This window comes from Cinclus cinclus, chromosome 11, assembly GCF_963662255.1.
Source record: "Cinclus cinclus chromosome 11, bCinCin1.1, whole genome shotgun sequence".
Lineage (NCBI taxonomy): Eukaryota > Metazoa > Chordata > Aves > Passeriformes > Cinclidae > Cinclus > Cinclus cinclus.
The window spans coordinates 8,276,173-8,301,471 of record NC_085056.1 but is presented as its reverse complement, the minus strand read 5'-3'; the positions used below and the strand labels follow the sequence as shown (position 1 = coordinate 8,301,471).

Below are 25,299 nucleotides of genomic sequence, written 5' to 3'. Positions count from 1 at the left end.
TCATTTTTGCCCCTGGGCTACTTGTAACAGAAGATGCAAGTTGGTTCACCTAAGGTTTGGGGGTTTTTCATAAGGTTACAAAGATTCAAAAATCAATACCTAGAGCCCAATCCTCTATCTGAGCACAGGAACAATTACCAAGGAGGCTTTTGAGACAAAACTATCAACAGCTAATTGCAGTAAAGGTTATGACAAGCCTCAGTAATGCAGCAGAACACAGGTGCAGAAGCCTGTATACTACAGAGACTATTCCTCTTCCAGGCTCCAAGAGAAAAAGTTTCATGAAAGCCATGGGATGCCTCCAAAGTGTCTCTAAATAGACATCTAGTACTTAAACAAGGGAAGGCATATGGCACAGGAATGGAGAGGAGGCAGAGCATTATGCACATCATTGGAAGCATCAGCATTCCAATGCACAGCTGGAGAGAAGCACATCCACTCACTAAGAGTGTCTCACTAAGAGTACAGTCCAAGACTGATAGAGGCTGTCAATATTTAGAGCATTATCTCACCAAATTTTAACATGATTTATACCGTGATGGTGCTCAGAGATGCCTCTCAACTACCATTACATTATATCAGCACTTACTCCCCAAAACCACAAGCTACAATTGGGGAAATAAAAAAACACCAGTCATTATTTATATCTTAAGACCTTTGAACTCTAAGCAGAATGAAGTCATAATATGACACAAGACACTAGGAAAACCAACACTACTCATGAAGAAGGGTTATTTTATTTGAGCATCTTAGCTGCCCTAAGAAGTGTTGTCCCCAACAAGCAGAACTGATGGGTTGTTGATCTCCACTTGCTGCTGGAGATCTACAATGACTCCCAGTGGTATGCTGATTGAAAAAAAAAAAAAGGTAGAATGCTTGTAAAACTTACTCTAAGGCTGCAGCACAAAGGAACTGGAGTTTCCATGGTCTCTCTCAGAGACTGTCATAAGGTGTCAAGGTCTATCTATCCACAACATGGAAATTCAAGTCACACTCAGAGGACATGATGGCAGCTTCTTACGTCCCTTCCCACTTGCTTTTAAAAAGCTTCTCAAAACTCCAGTGAACCCTGAAGTAGCTTGTTTGCTGCTTGCCCTTTTCTCAGACAAGCCTTTGACTTACTACAGCAACAGATTCTTCTGGCAAGCAGAAAGAGATACACCAGGTATTTGGCTAGAAATTAAAATCAAAATCAAGGGGACACCAAAGTGACAGGAGTTTCCTAGAGCCAAAGGCTCCCAAGACTCCTCTCCACAACAGAAATACTCTCAACAGCAAGGAGTTAAGTAAGACTCCTTGGTAGAATTCTGAGTTCTGTAAGAAGAGTGAGCAGCTTGTCCAAAGGCAGCCTAAACTAACATTAAATGCACAAAGCATTTCTGAGGCAGGAAGAGGACAGCAGCCCCTTGCAGCTTCCAAAACACTACCCAGCAGCAGGTTTCTCTCTAGGCATGGCAGTCTCAGTCTCCCACTTCAGCTCTTGCCTACAATTCCCCTTTGGCACAGTACATCTCCATCCAGGAAAACCCTCAGAGAGGCCACCATCAGCAGCCTGACTAAACTGCAGGATATTCACAACTGTTCCACTGTCTCCAGGTCATCTCTGTTGTATCCTACATGATAAGAACAGGTTCTCCATCCAAACCATTTGCTCCAGCCAGAACATCCATCTTAGCAGAGCTCAGCAGTACTGCAAAGCAAAAAGGCATCTCTATTACAGAGCAGGTGCTCAGTGCTGTGATATATGGACATGACTCCCAGGTTTTCCAGGTTCTGTAAGAAGAAAGGACAGATATATAGGCAGTGCCAGGCAGGAGGGGAAAAAAGATGAACAGCAACACAATCATTTAAAGTGGGATTTGAAGCCAGAATAAAGCTAAGGATAACTAGTTAAATACATCTGTACCAAGAGAGATCTCTCTCATTAAAGAGCAGGGCAAATGCCTCCAAAATCTTCAGAGAAACTCAAAAATCCAGACCAAGATTTTCATTCCTGCAGTTCTGTAGCTGCTATCCTAGGCTCTCACCAAATACCTGTACCATCACTACCACCACTTCCTCAGCCTCAAGTGCATAATCAAACCCAATCAAAGGGTCTTTGGTCTTGCAGCCTGCTAACAAGAGAACTGCCACAGTTGAATTCCAGTTAGTAACAGGCTGTCTATTCAAGTCACTAAAGGCTGCAGAGAAAGTCACACACCTCACAAATTCACTCAGCCAGCAGAAAGGGAGATTTATAAAACAGAAACCCTCAGGATGTCACTATTACAGCATGGGAAAACAAAAGTGAAATGAGATCTTACTTTACTCACAGAGCAATTTTTTTTTCCTGCCACACTCCATCTAGCACATGCTGCTTAGTAAAGATCTTAGCAAAGAATAGCAAAATCCATTATTGTGCTTTGTATATAGAAGGGCTGTTACCTCTTGGTCCAGTTCATATCTCGCTCCATCCCCACCAAAGCTCCCCATGTCCTAAAGTGCTTCCTCCAGAACACAAAAGAATTCTTAGAAAAGAAGTACTCCTGCTTTTAATGGAAGTGTTTGGAGATGTACAGAATGGGAATGAGAAGAGAAAGGGAAGAGCAATGCACCCTGTTCTTCATATTCCATAGACAGTCATGGACAGACCAAACATGAAAAGAGACATGATGATCTTCTGTTGTTTGTACAATTTGAGAGCACTTTTCCTCGAGGAAGAAAAAGAAAAGCACACAGATAATCCTCTACAGGGGCACTATATTAATATCTGATTTATCTGCCTGACTGTGCTAGCTCTGATGTGAAATGCAAGGAAAGGCTGCCACCAATCTGACTTGGTACAGAACCAAAGACACAGTCCATGCAGCTTCTAATTGTGCTTTTTGCCCATTTTTATGCCAATTTACCTGTGTGACAGTTCCAGTATCCTCCTGATCAGTACTGTGCCTTTCCACAGAGTTGTTCAATGCAGGTCTAATGCTATCTGCACGCTGAAACACAAACATCATGGGTTTAATACAGTGTGGGAAACAGCAAAAAAAACCCGAGTTCTTTGAACACATTCAAACTCTGCCCACTGCAATGTCAGGCGTTGTGTTCAATTTAGAAACAGATAAGTAAGCAATAAACAGAATGCTCTGTGTTGAGGGAGAATTCTCTCTGCTTCCCCACACGCAGACTCCAGATAACAGTGCTATCTGATGTGCACAGAACCAGAATTCAATATACTTATGAACAGAAACATTGTCCCCAGACTGCTTTACTGAAATCTGCTGGCACTAATTAAGAACAAGGCATCATTTTGCTGACTTTCTCTGCAAAAAAAAAATCTTCCTAAGTGGTACAATTCAATTATCTGTCAGCAGAGAAATCAACTGGAAATTGTTCTAAAAGCTCTGCACAAGAGAGACTGGGAAGAGCTGCTTTAACTGAGCAAATATTTGTCTCTTGTCTAGCTAGGACATTTTCAATATATTTTTGATACATAACTGAATACACTGCATTTACAGAGATTTAAACAAAGGGAAAAACAAATCCAAAATTCACCAGTGCTTCAACTTGCCTCATTCCCCTCACTCATTATTAAGAGGCTCAGTGCTGTGATAAGAAAGTAATTTTAGATGCACAGTCTTATGACTCACCTGTGTGGGGAAAGGCACCTGGATGCGCCCTTCTAGGATGTTGTCAGTGGTGATCTCTACAGAACGAGTTAGCTGCAGATCCTGCAGAACTAAATGATAAGGAACCTGAGGGAACATCTCCTGAATCTGATGGGCCTGGAGAAAGCAAGACAGTCAATATCAGCAGTAAATAGAAGTTAGTTGATAAGTATGTCAACAGAAAGAGATTAAAAATATTACCAGCTCAAAGATGCTGCTTATGATACGCAAACCCACAGAGAGAAAGAAAAGAGAAAGAAAACCCATGCTGGCTTTGACTTACAGGGCAATATGCTGCCTCTACTGAAGTCAACACCAAAACTGCAGCTCCTAGGGAGACACCACATGGCCCTGAACAGTGCCTGTAGATGCACAAAGGTTTCAAAAGCTTCCCAACCCTCTTCTTATGACAGTTTTTTAAATAAAGATCTATACACAACTCACAGGTGACTGAAAGTTAGATCAACACTGGGAAGAAAAAAAACAATTTCGCTTTTTGCCATATTGGTTCCAAAATGGTACTAATAAGGACAAGTGGAGCAAGTTTTAATAACCCACTCCCTCCAGCCACCCACCCTACAAACCAGTTTAACGGGGTCTGAAAATTCAAGTAAATTAAACTGAGTTGTCAGGGAACTGTTATTATTGAATTTCAAATTAGCTACATAATGTCCAAATTAAGTAAGTAAAGGTAAGAGGGAAAACAAATCATATGCTTTTAGAGTCAAACAACTAGATTTCATTTAATATTTAAATGTCTATTTTCACTAATGCCCAAAGTCATGGGGGGCAGAGGGGAATGAGAACAGCAATAAGAAAAGAAAGATGGAAGGAGTTCTGAGAACAAAGCAAAAACTACACACCAACTGACAGCAAGTTCTGACACAAGCAACTACTGCAAACCTAACCCTTCATTGTACTAACTTGTGACCAAACCAACTGATTTAGCAGTTCAGCCTCTGGCTTTCCCCTCAAAATACTTCCTTAGGTTTCATTCAGTAACACAAGGGAGAACATCACTTATTTTCTATTAAAAATACTTTAATTTGCTAAACTTTAGCCAGTTTCCCATTAGATATTTTAATATAAGTTGCTGTTATAGTTTTCATAGTACACAATCCTAAAACACCATTTCTCATCCTTAAAAAAAGCCCATTTGTGCCACTGTGTCCAGTAAAAGAAAAATTAAACTGACCTCAGATGCAGAGTTCCTGCATATTTAACTAACAAATCATCTGCCAGCATCTTACTGGTCCCTCCCTACCTCAAATACCCTAAATATAGTGGCCTTACCCTGCTGATGTTTAAATAGAAGTATAGTCTTTTCTGTGGGAAAGACCTAATATCCAGAAAATTCCATCATTTTCATGAACCACCTCACTGAACATTTATTACCGTGGTATAGAACACAGCTTGAAGAACTCAAAGGAAACAGCACTTCTCTAAAAATGTAGTGTTTCATGAGGCCACATCCTTTTCTTTTTGTACTACATTAGAGTTTTTATGGATGAATTAAACAAATATAGAATTTCATCCTCTACACTTCTATCATCATGAATCAGCAAAAGCTAAGGGTGCTAGAGAGCCCACCTCACACTGATGAGACACTGAAATTGTTATCTTGAAGCTTAGTGCTATTAAAAAATTAAAAACAAACCAAAACCTATAGAATGGTTTGATCAGTTACTATTTGACCAACAGCTAAATTCTCTAATTACAGACTCACACCCTTTGGTGCTGAAAGTTGTCATAGAAGTACTGAAAAAAAGCTGAAGAATTTGCACTAAACAAGCTGAGAAAAAGTCTACTTATCTACCCAGGAAGCACATGTCATCCTTCTACTTATTCACTTACCTCCAGACCTGCTCTTTTATGTTGGCACATTTGAACCCAAATATAGCCCTAACTTCATTGAAGTAAAGCTTCTCTCAGTCATAAAAACAGCTTTCATCTAGTGTCTAACCACTATTTCCCCTTCCTTCCGCTTTATGTTCTCCATTTCCATGTAACCCTTTTCCCTACACAACACAAACAGGAAGGCTGAGGTGCAGTCTTACCATAACATTGAGCTGGGAGTTGCTGGCTTGTGCAATTCCAAGGATGTTGGTGGTATGCATAACTTCCACAGAAAAACTGGGCAGCCAGCTGGCAATTCGGGAGCCTGGGAGTAAGAAATCACCAAGATAGTCAAGAAAGAGCACGAGAATCTCAGCAGGCCATGTACTTCTACATGTGTTTAACATAAGTCTCCATATTCTACAAGGTAAGTGCAGGAGTTCTGCAGGGCAGTCTATCCCTAAGGTCTCCCAGACATGGAGATGGATGGAGTGAATCACTAACTGCCCATATTCTTTTGAAACACACTATCATAGTGGTTTAACAATCTGGGGGCTGGAAAATTATCAAGGAAATAGCACATCCTTGGTTTTGTTGTTTTTTGGGGTTTTTTTAATGTTCCTATTAAAGTGAAAATTAAAATAATCCAGAGTCAAATCCAGTTCTGGAATATATGAATAAATCCAGCAATTTTACAAAAACAGGACAGCTTCTAAGCAATCTGAATCCAGGCCCAAAATAGGTCATCACTGAGAAACACTACTTCAAAGGGACACACAGTAACTGAACAAAGTGACTGCTGCAATTGTGTGCTTCAGAGTAGGGCACATGGGTGGCTCCCTCCTCCTTCTGTTCTGCCACTTAAATAAACACAGGCTATGCTACTTTTCCTTCTATCTCCATGGTAATTCTGCAGGTCTCCAAGTCACTGGAGAGCACTGGGGAGGACAACCATAAAAAATACAGTGTTATTCTAAATAAAATGTTCTTTGGAGACCTAAAGCACCCAGAAGTGAAGCCATGCAGAAGCTATCAGCCAGTCTCTACATACCCAGAAACTGTCTGACCCTTCACTGCCCATTATTCTCCCCCCACAGCCTCCAAAGATTTCAAAACAAGCCCAGATGAAGAAGAGGTTACTGTGCAAGTTTGCAGTCTGCCTCATGGGAGCTCCACAAGGGCAGAGCCCAAAGCTGAATATTTGCAGTACTGAAATCATCTGGGAAACACCAAAGACTGCCATCAAAATCTGGGAAAATGTGGAAGATCAGCACACACCAATACCAAAACTCTAAAAAAATCTGGAAGACAAATGACATAAATTGCCTTTTTCAGAACAAGTTGTCTCCACACACAGAACTTGTCATGGCCTGGAATCACATCTGCTTTGAGAGTACTTGTAACACACTACTAAAAAACCCCAAACATTTTAAACTGTTGTGGCTACATGATTCCTTCTGAGACTAATCTTCTGCACCTAACCAGCATTGCAAGTGTCTTATAAACTGAGTGGCAAATGGACTTCTGACAACCACACATTAACTAGGGGATAGGGGAAAGACTGACTTTTAGACTGCCCTGTCACAGAGGGCTTTTTTTTTTTCCCTCTTTGACTGTTATTGATTAACCACCACATGGTAACAAAAAAAGACTCAGGAATTTCCCATTCTGCTTGTCAACATGGCACACAGTGAATAAATGGCAGGAATAGAAGCTGCTGACCACAACAAATCCAGAAAAAGGGAGCACTTGTAAACCCAAAATCTTTCAAGAAATCTCCACAGTTCTGGGAAAACTCGGAGACACAGCTGAGCTCTTGAAAAAAACCATCAGAAACACAGAAGCATTTGACAAACACAAGCAGAGAATAGTTTGAGTTTCAGCTGAAGCACAGAAAGAATTCCCTTCTACAGAAGGCTGCTCCTTTTGTTTATTTAGGCATCAGCAGCGGATGTCAAACATGCTCAGCTCACCATCAAAGTGGAAGAAGTGATTGTGCTGGTTCAGGCGTGGTCTGCCTTCTGCTGCTGCCACGGGGACCAGGTTCTCATTCTCCCTTTGGTGATCCTCCCTCACCTGATGGCTGTCAGTGATATTAAGAGACATTCTGCAGGTGGGGCAAGATGTGTCTTGCTCCAGCCAGGACCGCAGGCATGAGCTGACAGGAAAACAGTAACACTGTGGTGAGCTTGCAGTGTTTTTTCCAAGAGATCACTATCACCAGTACATCAAGCAGCTGTAGCATATTCTGTACACAACATCAACACATGGACTGCTCAGAGATGCCCTGAATGAGCTCCTGATGACTCTGGCATAGGTTTCCTATTTCTTTCAGCTGAAAATACTCAAGTGTTCACTTTTTATAAACATGCATGCAGATTTATCACAAGCTTAAAACACCCTCCAAGCTCGCTGTCCTTCTAGCTCAGAACAAGCAAGCTTTGCCTGGAAGGGAAAAGAAACAAGTTCTTTTCTCTCACCATTCACAAGTGAAAAAGGCAAAAACCAACTGGACACATAGTTAATGTATCCTGACACATTTTCACAGCAGTTCTGCCTGTGATGAGGCAAGGGCACTTCCAGAGTTTTCAAATAGTTTTTCAAAATACCAGTACCCAAACCACAAAAGTCAGTACCGCTCCTGGAACTCTCTAAACAGATTTATTAATACTAACAATCCTGTGCCATTACAATCCTTCCTTAATTCTGAATTTTTCTGTCCTGCAGAAAGTGAGAAGTGTTTGAAATGCAGGTTGAAACACTTGAAGCAGTGCATGCTTTTTGATTCATGCTAATATGACCCAATTGCAGTATTTGTTCAAGTTAAACCTAATTTTCAGGGTGCAAGAACTGAATTTCACATGACTGAACACTTCTCAATATTATAATATATACTTCGCATTTGCAGGATGGGTTTTTTCCCAGAAGTTCTCAAAACACTTTAGAAAGGTAAAGACATAAAAAAAGAACAAACAAACTTGTTCCCAAAAATGTGTATTTGTAAACAACATGAAGGCACAGATCACAAGTTTGGGTTGACAGAGCAAGGGAAAAGCTCTAATTGCAGAACTACAGTGAAGTCAAGGATACAAGCATTCTGTCCAGTTCCTGAAACTTTGCCAAAGTGCTTTCCATCATACTGTAATGGAGGGATACACAGTGATGGGGTTCCCAAAACAACCAAAGCACTACAGTAAAAATCTGCCACCTTCCACCACCTTGGTCACCAGCACAACCAGCATGCTGGCACTGGCAGTGCTGTCCAACATCACTTCCCCAACCACAGGAAAATCACCCTGCCCACAGCAAACTCAAACCTCTGCTAGAGCTGTACTCCAAATGTCACTTGGGAAACACCCTGAGTTTCCCAAGCTACCACCATGCTGCTGGCTCCTCAACAGTTCAACAGCCAAGATGCTGGAATGGACACAACCCTGTGTCAGCTGCATGCATCAGCACCAGACCCAAAAAGCCAGCTGTGGTCACACCCATTGTGTGTCACACAGGCAGAAGGGCTTGGTCACCCACAGCACCTCAGCAGGAGGGCAAACCGCAGGTCAAGGCTGGCAACCTTTCAGAGCAACAACTCTTGAAATTACCTGCTTCCTAGAAGGTAAAGGAGAGGGTTTCAACATGCCTAAAAGATTCAGATGCCTACTACCATTAAATTTCCTTTACATTTGGGCATATGGTTGATCTCAGCAACATGAATCTTCCCTGCCACCTTCTCTTCCCCTCCAAATAATTGGTGGGGAAAAAAATCCCACATAATTGAGAATGGACAGAGTGTTCAGCCTGTTGACAAAATCACCGGGCTTTTGTGAGGAGAGAAACCACTCTCAGGTTGTAAATAGGGTTATTAGTTACATCTGGCTTTATATGCAAGCCACCCACTGTAACATGTTCCCTCCCTAAAAGCACCAAGGAATGGAACTTGCTTCAGAACTGTAATTGCTTCAGAAAAAAATACAAAAGGATCCTTTTAAATACAGATAAAATGTCTTTCTGAAGAGAAGACCCTGGGCTTCTCAAGTGCTCAGCAGGTGATTAAATATTAACATGATTCAGTAGCACTGGAAAAGGAGTTTCTGCTACGGAGGAACATTATCTCATTAGAGACTTCTTGGAACACAGATAAATATTTATGGCAAGGTTTGTCATAAATAACAACAAATTAGTGCACAGATTACAACCCCTGGTTTGACAGTTACCAGAAAAGCAAAAAGCTATTTACAGAAAGTAATACCACAGGGACAATTTAACTGACCTGCATATTCATCACATGGCCCTCCAAAAATGCCTGCTTCAATGCCTGTTTCTCATTTCATATTTAAGCACAGGCATGTAGGCACTGCTTCAAGAGATCCAAGGAAAGTCACATCCAGCTCAGCACGCTATGTTCACATGCATCTACTGCTATTCACTACTGAATGAGTGTAAGAAGCAGTGTATAGAGAGGTTCTTTGGCCCTAAGTCTCCCAGTTCTAACTACCAGCTGCTTATGGACCATTTCTGCTGAACTGGTTCACCTTTTTTGCAGCCCTGATGGACTCATTGCCCCTTGAAACCACAGATTCAGTCCTGGAGGACTCACCATGTGAGGATGCACTATATAAAAATACTTCTTTTCTCCTAAAAGCTGGTATCTGGAAAGTATATAAGGATCCAGCTCCAATTTTTCTTCTTCATCTGAAAATCAACACAACCTCCACACAACAAATCTACCGACCTGTGTTTGAGAACCTCAGCACTAGTTACCCACTAACTGACAAGGTGCACACTCTTAGTTTGGGGGATAAGAAGCACACCAGGTAGAACAACTCAAACATGCAAATGACTGGAGTGAAAAAGACTTGTACTTCATTAACAGAAGCAGACCAAGAGGACCCAGACAGCTCAAGACCCACCCAACAGCTCTGCTGGTAGTTTGTTACTTGTCATCCCACTGTAAATTTCAGCCATGCCCATCCATCCCTCCCCTTCTCAGCTGGGTGCACCCTCTCCAGTCTGGACACCTACTTGTGGAAGAGGTGGCCACAAGGGAGTTTGCGTGCTGATTGCATGGAGTCCCAGCAAATGGCACAGTCATCATTGTTCACTGCTAGCTCCTCTGGTGTTGCAACTGCAAACCTATGTAGAAGAAACAGGAAGAGACAGAAGGAATGACTACACAAGCTTAGCATGGCCTTGTCTCTAGAGAATCCAGCACTAGAAAACCTTACCCTCCATGTCAACTTTCCATTAAGAGATCTATGCCAATAGATTTGTCTTTTTTTTTTTTATTTGTTATTTTTCAGGCTGCACTGCAAAGGAACACACCCAGTGATGTGTTTTGCAGGCACTTTTTTTGCACATCTCCTCATACATCCTAAGTGCAAAAAGCTTGGACTTAGTACCTTCCAAGGGACAATTATATGATCATTTTGTTGAGACCCTTAAATTATAATCTGTATAGATTTGGTTTATGTCATTTTTCTAAATGAGTTTTAATAGCTGTATCCATTAAGCTGTCTCTTTGGGATCATAAGCATTTTTGGTGACTAATTTTGGCTTCAGATTTTGCCATTTCCGTTTGTCTTGACTTTTCTCCCTTTTTTTTTAGCTACAGTGCCATGTAAGCAGGTACTACACAGTATCCATATACATGACAATATAGAAATGAGTGGTGTAACAACACTCCACAGCACTGCTGGTGTGGAATATACCTGAAGAACAAGCACATGAAGGCAGCTGCCAACAGCAGCTTCAGAAGGAAGTTAGAACGTGGTTCTTCCAGCTCAATCAGAATGACCAAAACACATCAAGTGGTTCAGACAAGTCTGTGACACACACAACTCAAAACAGCTTTGTGAGCAGCTCAAAGGGGTTCAATGGCTGCATCTTACTGGAAAGAAGCAATGTATTGTGGATGAACTTTATTATGCAGTTCTTAATGTGATATCACAGCTATTAAATGACTTCTCAAAAAAAAAAAAAAAAAAGCCTTAGGAATTTCTAGACAAGCCAGCCTTCTCCACCTGGACTACAGCAGCAGGAATCAGAATTAATCAAATGCACAGAGGCCCAAAATTGAAACAGTACAGTGAGTAAAACTCACTGTAGCTCTTACAATTTTTAAGAGCATAGCTAAATTTTGAAAACATTGGGTCAGAAATGCAATAGTATCTGGTATAATATTAGGTTTCAGCAAGCCTCCCAATTTCTCCATATTACCTCACTATAAGGGAATGGACTAAAATACTGCCAAAGTGGTCTCAGCTCCTCTTTAGGTACCGAGTCTTAGAGCTGGCTTCAGGTTTAGTAGATACACAGATAAAGGCTAGGCAGGATTTAATGAATATTTTTATTTCATTTCAGTGAATAAGTTAATGGTATGGCCTAATGAAATTAAGAGCATTTATTTCTATCACAGCCAAAGCCAGTATTTGGCAGCTAAAACAGGCAGAGCCATTCAGAGATTCTGTCACCCCACTAAGGTAGTATGCAAAAAAACGCAGAAGAAATACTGGACAGGGGAGTTCACTTTTTGCCACTTTATACGTTACCAGTAATACTGCCATTATACAGGTCAATCCTACGTATCTGTTAAAAACAGAAAGAGTCTTCCCACTAACAAATAAAATGGGTGACAACACACTCCAAGTGTGGAGACTTAAGGGTCAGGTTTGCAACACTGCATCTGTCCACCTTACACTATGCTACTGTGTATCAAAGGACTATAAAAGAAGCACAACTAGTTCAGGATCCTCTCTACTAGATCTACATCAAGATTTGGGAGCAAGTAAGGGGCTCACCTGGCTTCCATGTTTCCAACCACACGCAGGTAGTTTTTGTGCCGCCGAATTCGCCGCTGCACCTCGTGGAACAGGTAGCGCAGCTGCATGAAAATCACCAGGCTTGCCATCGACAACCAGATATTGCCAAACAACTTGGGGACAAAAACAGAGCAGTGATTACAAACAAGCACAATGAGAAACAAGAAGCTGCATCGGCTCTTAAGAGACAAAGAAATCGAGTAACCAGCCCTGAAGAATTTCTCTTTTGGGTTGAGTCCCTTCAAACCAAGCACGTGTGTCCAAAAGTACCACCACTCATTAGCTCTTCACATACCACTTGGGCACACAGCACTTACAATGAGGGTAAACTGAATTCAGTCCTGTCCAGATTAGCATCCCCTGCTGCCAGTGAAAATAATTCAGACTGATATTACTCAATAAAAAAGCTAATTAAACACCTACTAAACAGATAATTACACACAGTTGTTGATACTCCTTAACGAAGTTATTTGTGATGACTTCAACTACACAGGAGGAAAGAATGCCAGAATGCCCCCTCTATATTTTTGTCTCTATTTTAAGTAACTTCTCTGTATTGTCTGGTTTCTAAAATAAGCAAAGTAAAAAAAATATATAAAATATGTACACCCAATACCCTTTATTTTAAAGACAGTCTATTTGTTCAGTATTATGTTTAGTTATATCATACCAGCATATGAATATGATGCATCAAGTCCAGGGAAAGCAAGGTTAGCTCCATGACAAAATCTGTGTAATAGACATAAGTGCCTTTGCCCTCCCATGTTCCTTCATGGTTGAGATCCCACAGATGAACTACATATCTGCAAGAGTGAGGAAATTAAAATAATTATAATTTTTTTTGTTACACAGTATCTCTGTAATTCAAACTATTTTGTCCATTTTTCAAAAAACTTCTAGATATGGATTTTTTGCCCTTCTGAGGCTCTGTGCCCACAGTCTGTGCTCACTCAAGGGGGATTTCTTTTAATGTTACTGGTTTCAAACAGCAACATTTTGAAAAAGCAAAAAGCAGTCAATGCTTAGCCCACATTGGCACTGCAGACACTGCCAGCTAGAAAAGATGCAGCTTTTGCTAAAAACTACTTCATGTACTGAAAGTCAATCTCAGGATTATAGTAACTACAGAAGCACATTTTTCAGCACGAGAGGTGTTTCTTAGGTGAGTCATTACAGCTCAGTGTCAGACCTGAAATGCTGACAGTGACCTGCACTAAAGAGGCTCCTGTGTTACACACCATGTCTTACACATGCACACATGGGTGTGTTACAGGTACACATGCATGGGACTTTTTTTAAAGCAAACCTTCAAGAGACCAAGGCCTTAAGCCCTGTAGAATGACATTAAGTAGCATCTATCAACTCTCATCCAGCAGCACCCATCCACTTTAATCCATGCCTCAAGCTATCACCACCCACTAAAGCTATCCATACATTTCAACCCCCATCTGTATAAAGCACTCCTAAAATGCATTTCTATCTGCAAAAATCATTCTTAAAATGCTTCTACATGTATTTAATCCTTTGTACTATCCAACATATCTGCCAATTGTTTACTAGATGGCTTTAAAATAAATGTTCCTGTAACTACTTGAAGACCAGTACAATTTTTTGTTCAAATAAAGGCTTCAGCATAAGACACACACATTACTCAAATAAAGCAAGAAAAAAAAAAGTCAATTGCAAAACTTGCACTTAAAAACCAGCACAAGCTAAAGCTAACCACCTTTGCTCATCTCACAGAATCCTGCAACGGTTTGGGTTTGAAGGAATCTTGAAGATCATCCCTTTGGCTTCCTCATGCAATCAGGCCATGACCACTTCCAGGATGGTGAAGCCACAGCTTCTCTAGGCAACCACTCATTGTGCCAGTGACTCACCAATCCCACAGGGAAGACCTTTTTCCTAGTATCTAATCTAACCCTGTCTTCTATCAGTTTTAAGCCATTCTCTCACACCATGCCTTTGTCCAAAGTCCCCCTCCAGCTCTCTTGGTGCCCCTTTAGGTACTGGAAGGTGATCTAAGGTTTCACCAGAGCCTTCTCTTGTCCAGGCTGAACAACCCCAGCCCTCTCAGCCTGTCTCCACAGCAGGTGCTCCACACCTCTGAAAACCTCTAAGGACTCTTCTAGATTCACTCCAGCAGGTCCATCCTTCTCATGTTGGGGGCCCCAGAGCTGGATGCAGCACCCCAGGTGGAGTCTCAGCAGAACAGAGCAGAGGGGCAGAATCCCCTCCCTTGACCTGCTGCCCACACTGTGGGGATGCAGACCAGGATGTGGTTGAGTCTTCTGTGCAAGTACACATTACTGGGCCATGTCAAGCATCTCATCCAACACCCCCAAGTCTCTCCTCAGGGCTGCTCTCAATCTCCAAACATGCATTTGTAATTCAACGATGTAATTACATACACCTCTTACATCAACATGTGATATGCACTACCCTCCTAAACACCCACCCTGTAAAACATAAGCTACTTACCGTAAAATCACATGAGCAGTTCTGACTGTCACCAGCAGAGACTGCAAAAGAGGAACAAAAACCACCATATATGTGAACAACATTCTGGCAGGAACAATGGCTCAGATGCAGGAGCTCAAGGGCTAAAACACAAAAATGCATTTATTGCATCTCAGCAAGTTCCTGTGAACCAATGACCACTATAGGTGACTGTGTGCACAATATACCTGAGACAACCATGAAGCTTATAAATGAATATGGAAGTAATTGTTCCCAAAGACACGATGCTTTTAAAGCAGCCAACAGTGTTACTGCTGTTAAGTGTCACTTTTTCCCAACTACACAGGACGTATTGCCTTTTTCAATTCTTATCACCAGCAAGTGCTGAGACCACAATTCCACCAACTATCTCTTCTCATCCCACTTAAAAAAAACAAAAAAAAAACTTGAAGAACTGAATAATAACAGAAATTTCAGTAAAATAATTTCAAATAATTCCCCCCCCCCCCCATTTGCTGAGATGTAAATGTTGCTAAAATAACTTCTCTCTTTAATCATACTTACGTTTCTAGGCTAAGTACAGAGAAAAATACTGAGTAGATCAGAAAGTATAAGATGAGAAGTGTAAAAACAAGCCACCAAAAAGGTAACTGCACTTCCACAGGCTCTTGTCATCTAAGAGATGGTGGCCCCATCACCTCCCTGTAATCCATCATGCACAGAGTGCTCCATCTCTTTATTCTATCCTCACAGTAAAAAACACCAGACATGCTTCCCCCAGAGACTGCCCACACCACCCTGTAGTTAGCAGGGGCCAAGTGACACTGAGATGCAGGGGATTTACAATGAGCAACTTGAAACCACTTCTGTGAAACTGGTCTGATGGCATGCCTTCAGCATAAGTACTACAAACAGGACTGAAAAACTATCAAAACCACTAATTTCCTTCCCAAAGTAGCAATAAGCTGGTTGGTTTGAATATTTTTTTTCCAACTGTCAAAAGCATTCTTAAAGTACTTCTATGCATATTTAACCCTTTGCAATACCCAACATATCTTCCAACTGTTTACAGGCTGGCTTTAAAAAATAACATGCAAAGACAGACTGGACACTGCTTGTTATACTATAAATCTTGAACACCATATATTAAGGCAAAAAAGATTAACGTTTACTCAAAAATACAGACAAGTCCCTACTCAACTTTCTCTGGGCATTTGCACATTTCACATCCACCCTCTGCAGAAAAAAAAAAATGCTCACAAGCAACAGAGAACAAGGGAAGTTACCTAAAATACAACAAAAACATTGCCTTATTGAAAACCCTGAGCTAAATCAATGTTTGCAGAAGAAGGATTAATAGCTTAATGTAACTTAATGTAATTCATTCACACTAATGGAATACACTTGGCAGGGTCCCTCTCAAGGAGCATCACACAAGCCATCACCAGAAAAACATTTCAGTCTGAAAGATTTATTGTTTTTTACTAAGAGTTTGAAGTCTGCTATGAGGTGTCACTGCCAGTACCCATACAGAAAGAAACCTAAATATTTTATTCTGTTCACATGAGTGCTGGGTATTAAAACCAAGGAAATTATTCATTGTTGCCCAATCCATACAGGGAATATTTAAAATGCTCAAAAATGGCAAGACATTATACAATATCCTACGAGAAAAAAAATAAACTAACTAGAACTCTCTTGCTTAGAAGAAAGGCAACAAAGGAACAGGCAAAAGGATGATGAAATCACAAATTCTATGAAAAAGCTTAAACAGGGAATGATTCTTTGCTTATTTTCATCATAACTGTATTTGATAATAGCTAAGGACATTACTCCCGGCCCATGGCAGGGTGGTTGGAACTAGGTGATCTTTAAGATCCTTTCCAACCCAAATAATTCTGTGATTATCAAACACAAGAACAACTCAAAGAGCTCTTTCATGTACACAAAGCCAAATAAACGTGGAATTTGTTGCCTTTGGATATTACAGAGGCTAACATACAAACAAGTACAATGAATGATCAGACAACTTTCCAGTGACATCTGGGACTATCAAACCCAGTGGGTTTGTACAGCCCTCAGCTCAGGAATGCTCTCAAAAAACAGTGGCTGCAAGCAAAGCTAGGAGACCTTTTCTTCTGCATTCCCCACAAAGTTCCTCGCTGCCACCAGTAGCACAGCAGGGGATCCAGGGCTTGGCTGGACACCCCACACTTCCACTGACTGAGCCACTCCTTCCTTAATCAGCACACAGAACAGCTCCCACTAAAATGAACAACTGGGCTCCATTCTGCAACCCCAAACACTCACACTACCACATAGCACAGCGCTGAGGAGGCAACACAGGCACCACAACATCCCCTGACTAACCTACCCGAGAAGGTGCAATGCTGATAATCCTTCTGGCAAGCCAAGATAAGAGACATGACACCAACAAGACCCCACCTTTTAGAGACACCACTAAATCTTCCAATAGCCCTCCACTGTTTAGTTACAAATCTGGTCTTGCATAATCTCATCTTCATGGAAAAATAAAGTGATGTATTGAATAACTGAACTGTGGTGTGATAAGCATCATACTCTCCCCTACTATCAGTTGTTTTCCTTCCTGCTCCCTAACTCCAATAATGAATTCAAGATGGGAGAAGAAAAATAAATTGTACATGTGATTTGTAAACAGAACTAATGATGTGCTAACACAACATACTTGGATTGGATTCTCTCCTTTGTTTAAGATTATCACTTCCTCAGGCAGAGTGCAACAACCCATCACAACATCAAAAACGTACTGATGCTCACTCCACGAACATACTTATGTTTAGTCCACAGTGCAAAGAAATGCTCATCTCAGGTGAGATACAACTCATTACACAAACATAAGCAAATCCCATGAGTATGCCTTAAGGAAAGGATGTCTCACTCCTTTTGGAAAGAAATTAAATAGAAAATACAACCTCAAAGAAAGATGCTGAAGTGCACACTACACTTTGATGCACACTCTCTCCATCTCTCAAGCACTGTTTCACCAACCCTTCTTGCAATGCTCATGAAGCACAATCTTTACTTTTTCTAAGCTGTCATTTGATTTTGGCATCATCTTATGGGTCGATCCTCTCATTCTCTTCTTCAGACTAAGATGTTTTTCAGGGTTAAAGGTTAAAGAGAGAAAGCATGCCAATCTGGCAACTACTGGAGAACATGGGAGGATTTGTTCATGTCTTCAAAGTTTCTTTCTTAGGGGAATTAAAAGGAAATCCACTGTATACCAGGATACCCCCAAGTCAGGGGTCAAAGACAAAGCAGAAACCACAACACATATGAAGAAAGTCTCACCTCTGCTGCCATGAAAGCCAATGTGTGCATGCCATGGGTGTAGCCAACAACTCCACAGACAACTGCTAATCCACAGCAGGACAGGAGCATGGCTATGAGCAGGGCCAGCACTCTGATGTGGCTGCTCATGGGTGTGGTAGGAGAAAAGGAAAGCTGAAACACAAACACATAAATACATGACAGGTTTAAATGAGTACTTCATCCGCCCTGCCTTCCACTGTCACCTCACCAAACAAGACCTCATTCAGGAAAATCTTTTGCTTTCTAGAATAAAACCAATTTCACAGTGCAATGTAGTAATAAATTATAAAGAATAAAGCTAAACCCACACACTATCCCAAAGCCTCACTCATGTTACTGTCATTTACAGTAACATTCACCTTTTTTTAATTTACAATTATTATAATTATTTCAGCTGTTTAAATCACCTGTGCAAGAAAACCAGGAACACAGCAGTTTCTGCACCAAATCCACAGCATCTGCTTAGGATTAATATGTATTTTACAAAGACACCTAACATAACACACAGTCTTCAAGCAATGTTTTGCCAATTTTTCACCAAACAACTGATCTGAATTTGTCCAGCTTGGTCTTCCAGCTGTCATTTGTCCAGTAGTTCTTCCACTGTCATTTTCTTCTGGAAGAAAGAGAGTCTACCCAAGAAAAAATTTAAGCTGCAGCTAGAGACTGCTGGACAGATTTTGCTGAAAAACAGTCATCTCATTCAATAGCATGCACAGTGTCCTAAATCTCTATAAACTATCTTAACAGAGGGCTACACCTCATCTGCTTAAAACAAAGGCAACCCAAGGGGATGTTGGTCCATCCTTTTTTTCTAAGCCAGGATGAAAAAGAACAGGACAAGGAAAGAAGGAGTTGCCCAAAGTTTCACTCTGATCTAATCAACAAAGTCGATTCCCATGTTTTGTTTTCAAATTAATTCTTTCTTATTTCTTTGTATCTGGTTCAGCTCCACATGCCCCATCTTCACAAAGCAAATCATACAAGTATCATTTGTCCAAGCAAAAAATTACTATGCATGCTTTGAATGCAAAAGGAATATAACAATTTCTTCACGTGACCTTTGCTCTTTCACAGCTTTCTGAACAACACTAAAAATACCAGATGACTGCCTTGTTCACTGCTGTCTCAATTTTCCTAACCCTAGCCAATTCAGTTTCAAATTTAAGTGCTTAGCTACCTGTGAATTAACAGGCCTTACTGGACATTATTGAAAAAAAAAAGCCCAGACCTGCAAAGCCCAGATCTACCAAAAATAAATGTATGGATTTAATTCAGGTCAAACTACTATGCCAGGAGAGAGAAGCCTAGGAAAATGCAGGCCCATTATATTTTAAAGGCCAAGATTCATTGTTAAAATAACAGTTTCTTCTTTCTTGCCTAGCCTTCAATTTCTGTATCTCCACATAATTTATTCCTGGTGGAATTAACAGAAAGTGGAATGTAGCTTAGAGAGAAAATTACACAGTATATTGTAAACACACTGAAAGTCAAAATTCTTACACACTCACTTAGTGTATCTAAGTGAGTGTGAAACCTGAGCACAGAATCTGCAGAAACAGGCTCCACAGGCCAATCCTAAAGCACACCAGTCTAAGGGACGTTCTATTGTTAAGATGTCTTTACTAAGGAGAGCTATGAAGCCATCTCATACAGTTATGTAATAGTAATTACAGGGCACATATAAGGAGCAATTTATTAAAGAAAATAAGTGTCTTCAGCTCCATTTGTCTCATGGGAAAACTGAAGGAGTAAGATTGACATTGTACTTTAAAGCAAGTATTTGAAGCTAATGGGAAGTGCACGTGCTCAGTACCGCAGGGTGTGGAAAAGGTCTAAATGATCTGTTTGTACCTTATCTGAGCCAGTGCCTGAACCAGAAACAGAATTTGCATGTCCCAAAAGACAGCCCTTAATCAAAACTTACATATTCAAAGCGATCTTTGCAGAGCTGAACCATCAGATGGAGAAACACAAGTCCAGAGAACCAGAGGCACCACATCACTACTTCTTCCACTGTCTGAACATTCAGCACACCAAAAATGAAGATAAACTTGTAGAAAATGAAATTCCAGAATTTATCCTTGAGATGCTGTAATGGAAAAGACTTGGTTACTGTAGTGAAAGCACTGACAATTCACAAATTGGAGAGAAGGAAGGGAAAAGAGAAAAGGAAAGGAAAAAAAATCATGGAAGTAAAAATGCAACAATACATTAGCTAAAGTCTTCTGCATACAAATCTTGAGTAGTTAAGTTTCTTACTCAAGTAAAAATACTAGCAGACTTTACTGTCTATCTAGTTTCTTGTTTCAGCATAACTGTGCTACACAGCACACAATGCAGTTTCCTGATATATTCCTAAAACAATGCTCAGCACAAAGCAAGTCTGGTCTCAATTTGATTCTTCATGCCCAAGCAACTCAGCTACCAGGCTGCAAACACAGTCACCTCTGCTTGAAGAGCTGCCACTGTTAGTTATTCAAGATGCCCAAATTGCCTAGCACCTTGCTTCCAAAAACCTGCCAAAAAATACGGATGATTAAGACAAGATGATGAAGTCTGTTCTTAAGAATCACAATGCCTACAGCAGAGAACAAGATGGATGAGCAATGAAAATAAAACCATTCCCATACACATGAAGTATGTAAGAAATAGTATGATGTTCTCAAGCAGCAGAGAGCAAGCCAGCTTGGAAGGGATAAAAAAATTCATGAAACAAAGTGTTTTGTTAAAGTACACGATGAAGTCACCAGGAGTTTAGTTAAGACAGGCCCTAAATTCCTTAATGATGCTGCTGTTTTGGGCTCAGCAGTACTAATAATCAGCTTTCATTTACATGACAGCTGAGGCAAACTCCCAAACTGTCCAAACACAAGTGGATACACACTGCTACTGCTATTCACTTCAGTGTTTAAGAGGGTAGAGAACATCCTGAAAACCACCACCAGTTAAAATTCCAGATCCTTATAGTCTGGACTGGAAAGAAAATCTGGCCCAGTACAGTTTGATAGTCCTTCGGTTTTAACATACCACTTAGAGCCTCTACAAGGTATGAATTACAAATACAAAAGGCTTTGAGAGATCCACAGTTATTAATGAGGCTTTGTGCGCCTCAGTTCTGCCTGTCAAAAATCATCATGGCCTGATTCCTCCTAAAGAACTCTTTTTACAGACGTTTTTAATATGTGAACACGCTCCAAACCACTGCTACTGCATTTACACAAGCAACTTATGCATCTGTCTTACATTGAAAAAAAATATAGAGATACCATTCAACATCCTGCTGCTGCTTTCACCTTCTGCAGGATCATGTTTTTAAAAACTCTGGGCTTTCATGGTTCCCTTTGTTGAATTTTTACAAACATTCTCACATTGCCAAGAGCAGGGCTAAACAGGCTCAGTTTTCAGTCCTGCTCACCTTCTTTCTCTGGGGATTTTCTTGCCTACTCCCTCTTAAATCTGCAGGCTGATAAACCATCCACTCAGTGTATGAGGATGAAAAGCACTTCTCCAGCAGTCAAGGTACAAAAGAAAAGGGAACTCAAGACTGCCAGCACTGACAACTACAAAACGCAGTGGAGAAATGCTGCCAGATGCAGGCAGGATAGAGAAAAACACATTACAAATATTTTGAAGTGAGGTGGGCTTGTAAGAAATTTGACAGAGTGCATTAAAGAAACAGGATTTTCAAGCTGACTGCGGGCTTATAAAATGCATTACAATACTTACAAATATTCCTTAGAAATAAACTGGAAACTTGTGGCTGTAGATATACTAGCTAACCAAATGGTAAGACATACACTGTAAAATTTATTTTTTTTGTTCAGTTTCAGCAATTCCATTTAGAAAGTCACACCATTTGTCATGTTTCACTGTTTCCTTGTTTGCTGCCTCACCTGCCTTTCGCTGACACGAAGAGGACCAAACACCATACACTGGATTAGCTTTGCAACCAGCATCAGAAAACAGCAGGCAGTGTTCACTAGTACCTGGAAAGAATTAAAGCAGTCAGTGACAAATACTTTCGCCCTATTTAGCTTGGGAGAGAAGGGGAATGAATGAGCCTAAGAAAGCCCGCAATTGTTCACAGAACACCATCAGTCACCTCTTTTTTTTTTCTTTTTTTGTGAAATTTAAGTCTGGCCTCTTCTAAGACGCTGAAGTAGCTGCTAAGTCACTTAGCTTTGCTTTTTTTCTAGAAATACTAACACAGTCAGTTTGATAGAGCAATAAAGTCAACAAAGTGCTCCTCTTCACAGTAAGTTACTTCATACAGATTAGCAAATTTCATAAAAGAACATGGGGACAAAAATTAGAGATCACCAAGATGCTCATTTTGTTTAACATATGGCAGATGAGAAAACTCCAGTTTGAATCTGTTGTTACAGTAAGAGGATTCAGAGGTTGCCTCAAAACATGCTGAATAGCACACACCCCTTCAGTAACAACACTGCTTGAGGCTTTATTAGGAAACTTCTTTACAGCAAAGTAGCAAGAAGCAGAACACATGGGCCTGGGAAAACTGCTATCTCACATTTGGCAAAGGCACCTGTAATTAACTTTTGACCTAAGCAGGACACTAAAAATGCTAAAAGGTGGATAATGAAGAAGTCTCTCCCTATCATTTCCAAAGCATGTACAATAAATTTTTCCAGGGTTCTTAAGGCCCCGAGGACCAGGTTTCAACAGGAGGAACGTGTTTGGTGTACTGAAAATCAGCACCACAGTCAAGCAAGTAAGTATGTTGTGAAGCAGATGTCCAACTACTGCCACCTTCGAGTGACAGACACATGAAAAGTTCAACAGCAACAACTCAGCAAGGCTTCCAATATCCCCTTGTAGAGCCTTTATTTCAACTACAAATCAGTGTGCCAAAATTCATAAACCATTATGAGATGTGGGTTTAAAAAGATAATTATTTTCCTTTTTTTGTTCCTTAAATTGTGATTACGTTTCCTTTTACCTACATTTTCAGCGCTGTTTAAAAAATAAACAAATAAATGCAGGCAAGGCTTGGGCTCTAATACCTGACAGCCCCTTACTCAGATTTCTAGCAGAGCAGGTCGGGCAGTACTTGGCAAAGCTTAAGCCCCCGGGACCGCGGCAAACGCTCCCAACAGCTTCTCCCAAACCCCCCCAGCCAGGACAAGCGGGGCCGCTCGGGAAGAGAAGCACGAGCTGCAGGCTGAACTCTCGGGGCGCTCGGCTCCAAGGCTGCCCCACCGCCCCGGCCAGGCAGGAAGGGAAGCGGCGGCGGAGGCGGCGCGGGGCGGGCAGGGGAAACCCAGCCGAGCCCCCTCTTTATTCCGCGAGCAGTTTTCAAACAACAATAACGAAACAGCCCCCGGACCCGCCCGCCTCTCCCCGGCCGCGGGGAGGTGCCGGCAGAGGCCGATCCCGATGCCAGCCCCGCAGGCCGCGGGCCCGCAGGCCCCGCCGCCGCCCCAGGCTCACCCAGACGCAGAGACTGTCGGAGAGCAGGTAGTAGGCGACGTCCAGGGCCCGTGGGCCGGAGCAGCGCTGAGGCTCGGCCGGCTCGCTGCCCGCCGCCCCGCCGGGCGTCTGGCTGAGGGCGCGGTAGGCGCTGAGGCCGGCGCCCAGCAGCGCCAGGGCGCTGAGCGCCGTGTAGGTGCGGAGGCTGGGCCAGGGGAAGCGCTCCAGGAACAGCAGCGGCATCGCGGAGCCCTCGCCACCGCCCGGGCCGGCGCGCTTCCCCGGCTAAACGACCGCCCCGCCGCCCCTCCCCGGGGCCGGACGAACCGCCCGCGCTTGGCAAAGGAAAGAGACCGGGCCCGAACCCCCCCCGCGCCCCGGCTCCGGGCGCCGCGTCCGCCCGTCACCCCGCGCGCTGAGTCACGGCCGGGGCGGCGCTTCCACCGGCCCGGCCCTGCCCCGCACCCCCCCGCGCCCGGGACAGCGGCCGCCCCGCCGGAGCCGTGCGGGGGGCATTGGAGCGGCCTGCGGGAGCCCCCAAACCTACAGGCAGGGTGGCAGAGGAGAGCGCGTAGAGACTGCTGGAGCGCCCTTCCACAGGCGGCCTGGAACAAGAATTAGTCTCACGAACTACCGTGTGGAAAGTAAGGTGAGAGGTGCTCTAAAGTGTCAGGGCTCGAAAGCTGCACTCTGTTCCTTGTTCTTGCAGCACCAAGTCTTCTAAACTTCCACCTGCCCTTCCTTACTTTCACGGACAAAAAGGATTCTCTTTTCCACTTCTCTGCTAGCTTCATTTCCCCCAGCTGGCAGCTAAGAAACCATACATTCTACTCACCATCTGTCTGGGCCTTCTATCCATAGGACCAAAGTGAACAGCCCTTGCACTACCTTTCCCAGCATTTTGCAGTACATTCGCCATACTGCACAGCTTCAATTTGACCAAAGCACCAAGCTGTCAGGATTGTTCTGTACATTGCTTACCAGTGCAGATGGCAGCACAGCCAAGCACTTTGGCAAGATTCAGTTCTCTTGGCAGCAGACAAGTCTCCTGTCTTCATAAAAGAGGACAGTGCACAAGCAACAGTACATCTTCTGATCAGAGGCAGAACTTGGAAACAAATCTTTTAAAGACTCATTGAGCAAAATTATGGAAGACTAAAAGCACTGGAAAGTGTCATATCCAACTGGACTTTAAATTTAGCCAAGCATGTAAAAACCCCAGAATTAGAAAAATTGGAATTTACTGCCTACAAGAGACTGAAATGTTGAGAAAAAGCAAAAGTGAGGGTATCCCTTGCAGGATGAGACAGCACAGGACAGCATAGCATGGAACCACTTGCATGTGGTATTGGCTAAGTGTTTCAGCATGACCCTAATTCTGTCCCATAGCTAAGGAAAAATATACAAAATTAACTTCACTTTCCCTATTTTAAATGTATCTTAGACCAATCCAACAGAATCTTTGGGGCTGTTACTGTCTTAAGGGGACACTGAAGGAACAGATGCATGCTGCATGTCCTCCAAGCCCTGTACAAACAGATCAGTTCTGGTAAAAAAAGGTAAAGGCTACACTTGTCTTTTAAGTACTCGTTCTCCCTCAGAAAAGGAGTTTGGTCTCCAAGTTAATTAAGACTCAAAACGATATTGAACCCACTTATGCTATTTCATTTCTCCCTGATCCTAGGAATATTTCCTGCTCAGGGATCAGGGATAGAGATCGCAGTATCTGAAAGGGCCCTAAATGGCTTAGCTCCTCCTCT

At 42.1% G+C, this 25,299-nt stretch overlaps 1 protein-coding gene across 3 annotated transcripts in view; it reads right to left on the bottom strand.

Annotated features, from left to right (window-relative positions):
- The window catches only part of AMFR (autocrine motility factor receptor), a 30,222-nt gene that overhangs the window by 4,524 nt on the left and 399 nt on the right, over positions 1 to 25,299 (bottom strand). Inside the window, exons 1-12 of one of the 3 annotated variants that reach the window (XM_062500316.1) lie at positions 23,561 to 23,840; positions 22,003 to 22,095; positions 20,034 to 20,198; positions 18,086 to 18,238; positions 14,774 to 14,814; positions 12,963 to 13,095; positions 12,272 to 12,405; positions 10,497 to 10,607; positions 7,440 to 7,635; positions 5,699 to 5,875; positions 3,624 to 3,758; positions 2,889 to 2,972 (exon numbers count right to left, since the gene is read on the bottom strand). In XM_062500316.1, the coding sequence (XP_062356300.1) occupies positions 2,889 to 2,972; positions 3,624 to 3,758; positions 5,699 to 5,875; positions 7,440 to 7,635; positions 10,497 to 10,607; positions 12,272 to 12,405; positions 12,963 to 13,095; positions 14,774 to 14,814; positions 18,086 to 18,238; positions 20,034 to 20,198; positions 22,003 to 22,095; positions 23,561 to 23,782 (1,644 nt within the window). In that variant the 5' untranslated portion in view covers positions 23,783 to 23,840. Of the gene's footprint in view, positions 1 to 2,888; positions 2,973 to 3,623; positions 3,759 to 5,698; positions 5,876 to 7,439; positions 7,636 to 10,496; positions 10,608 to 12,271; positions 12,406 to 12,962; positions 13,096 to 14,773; positions 14,815 to 18,085; positions 18,239 to 20,033; positions 20,199 to 22,002; positions 22,096 to 23,560; positions 23,841 to 25,299 lie in introns of those variants that run through there. The other 2 variants (XM_062500317.1, XM_062500318.1) reach the window with 2 other exon arrangements.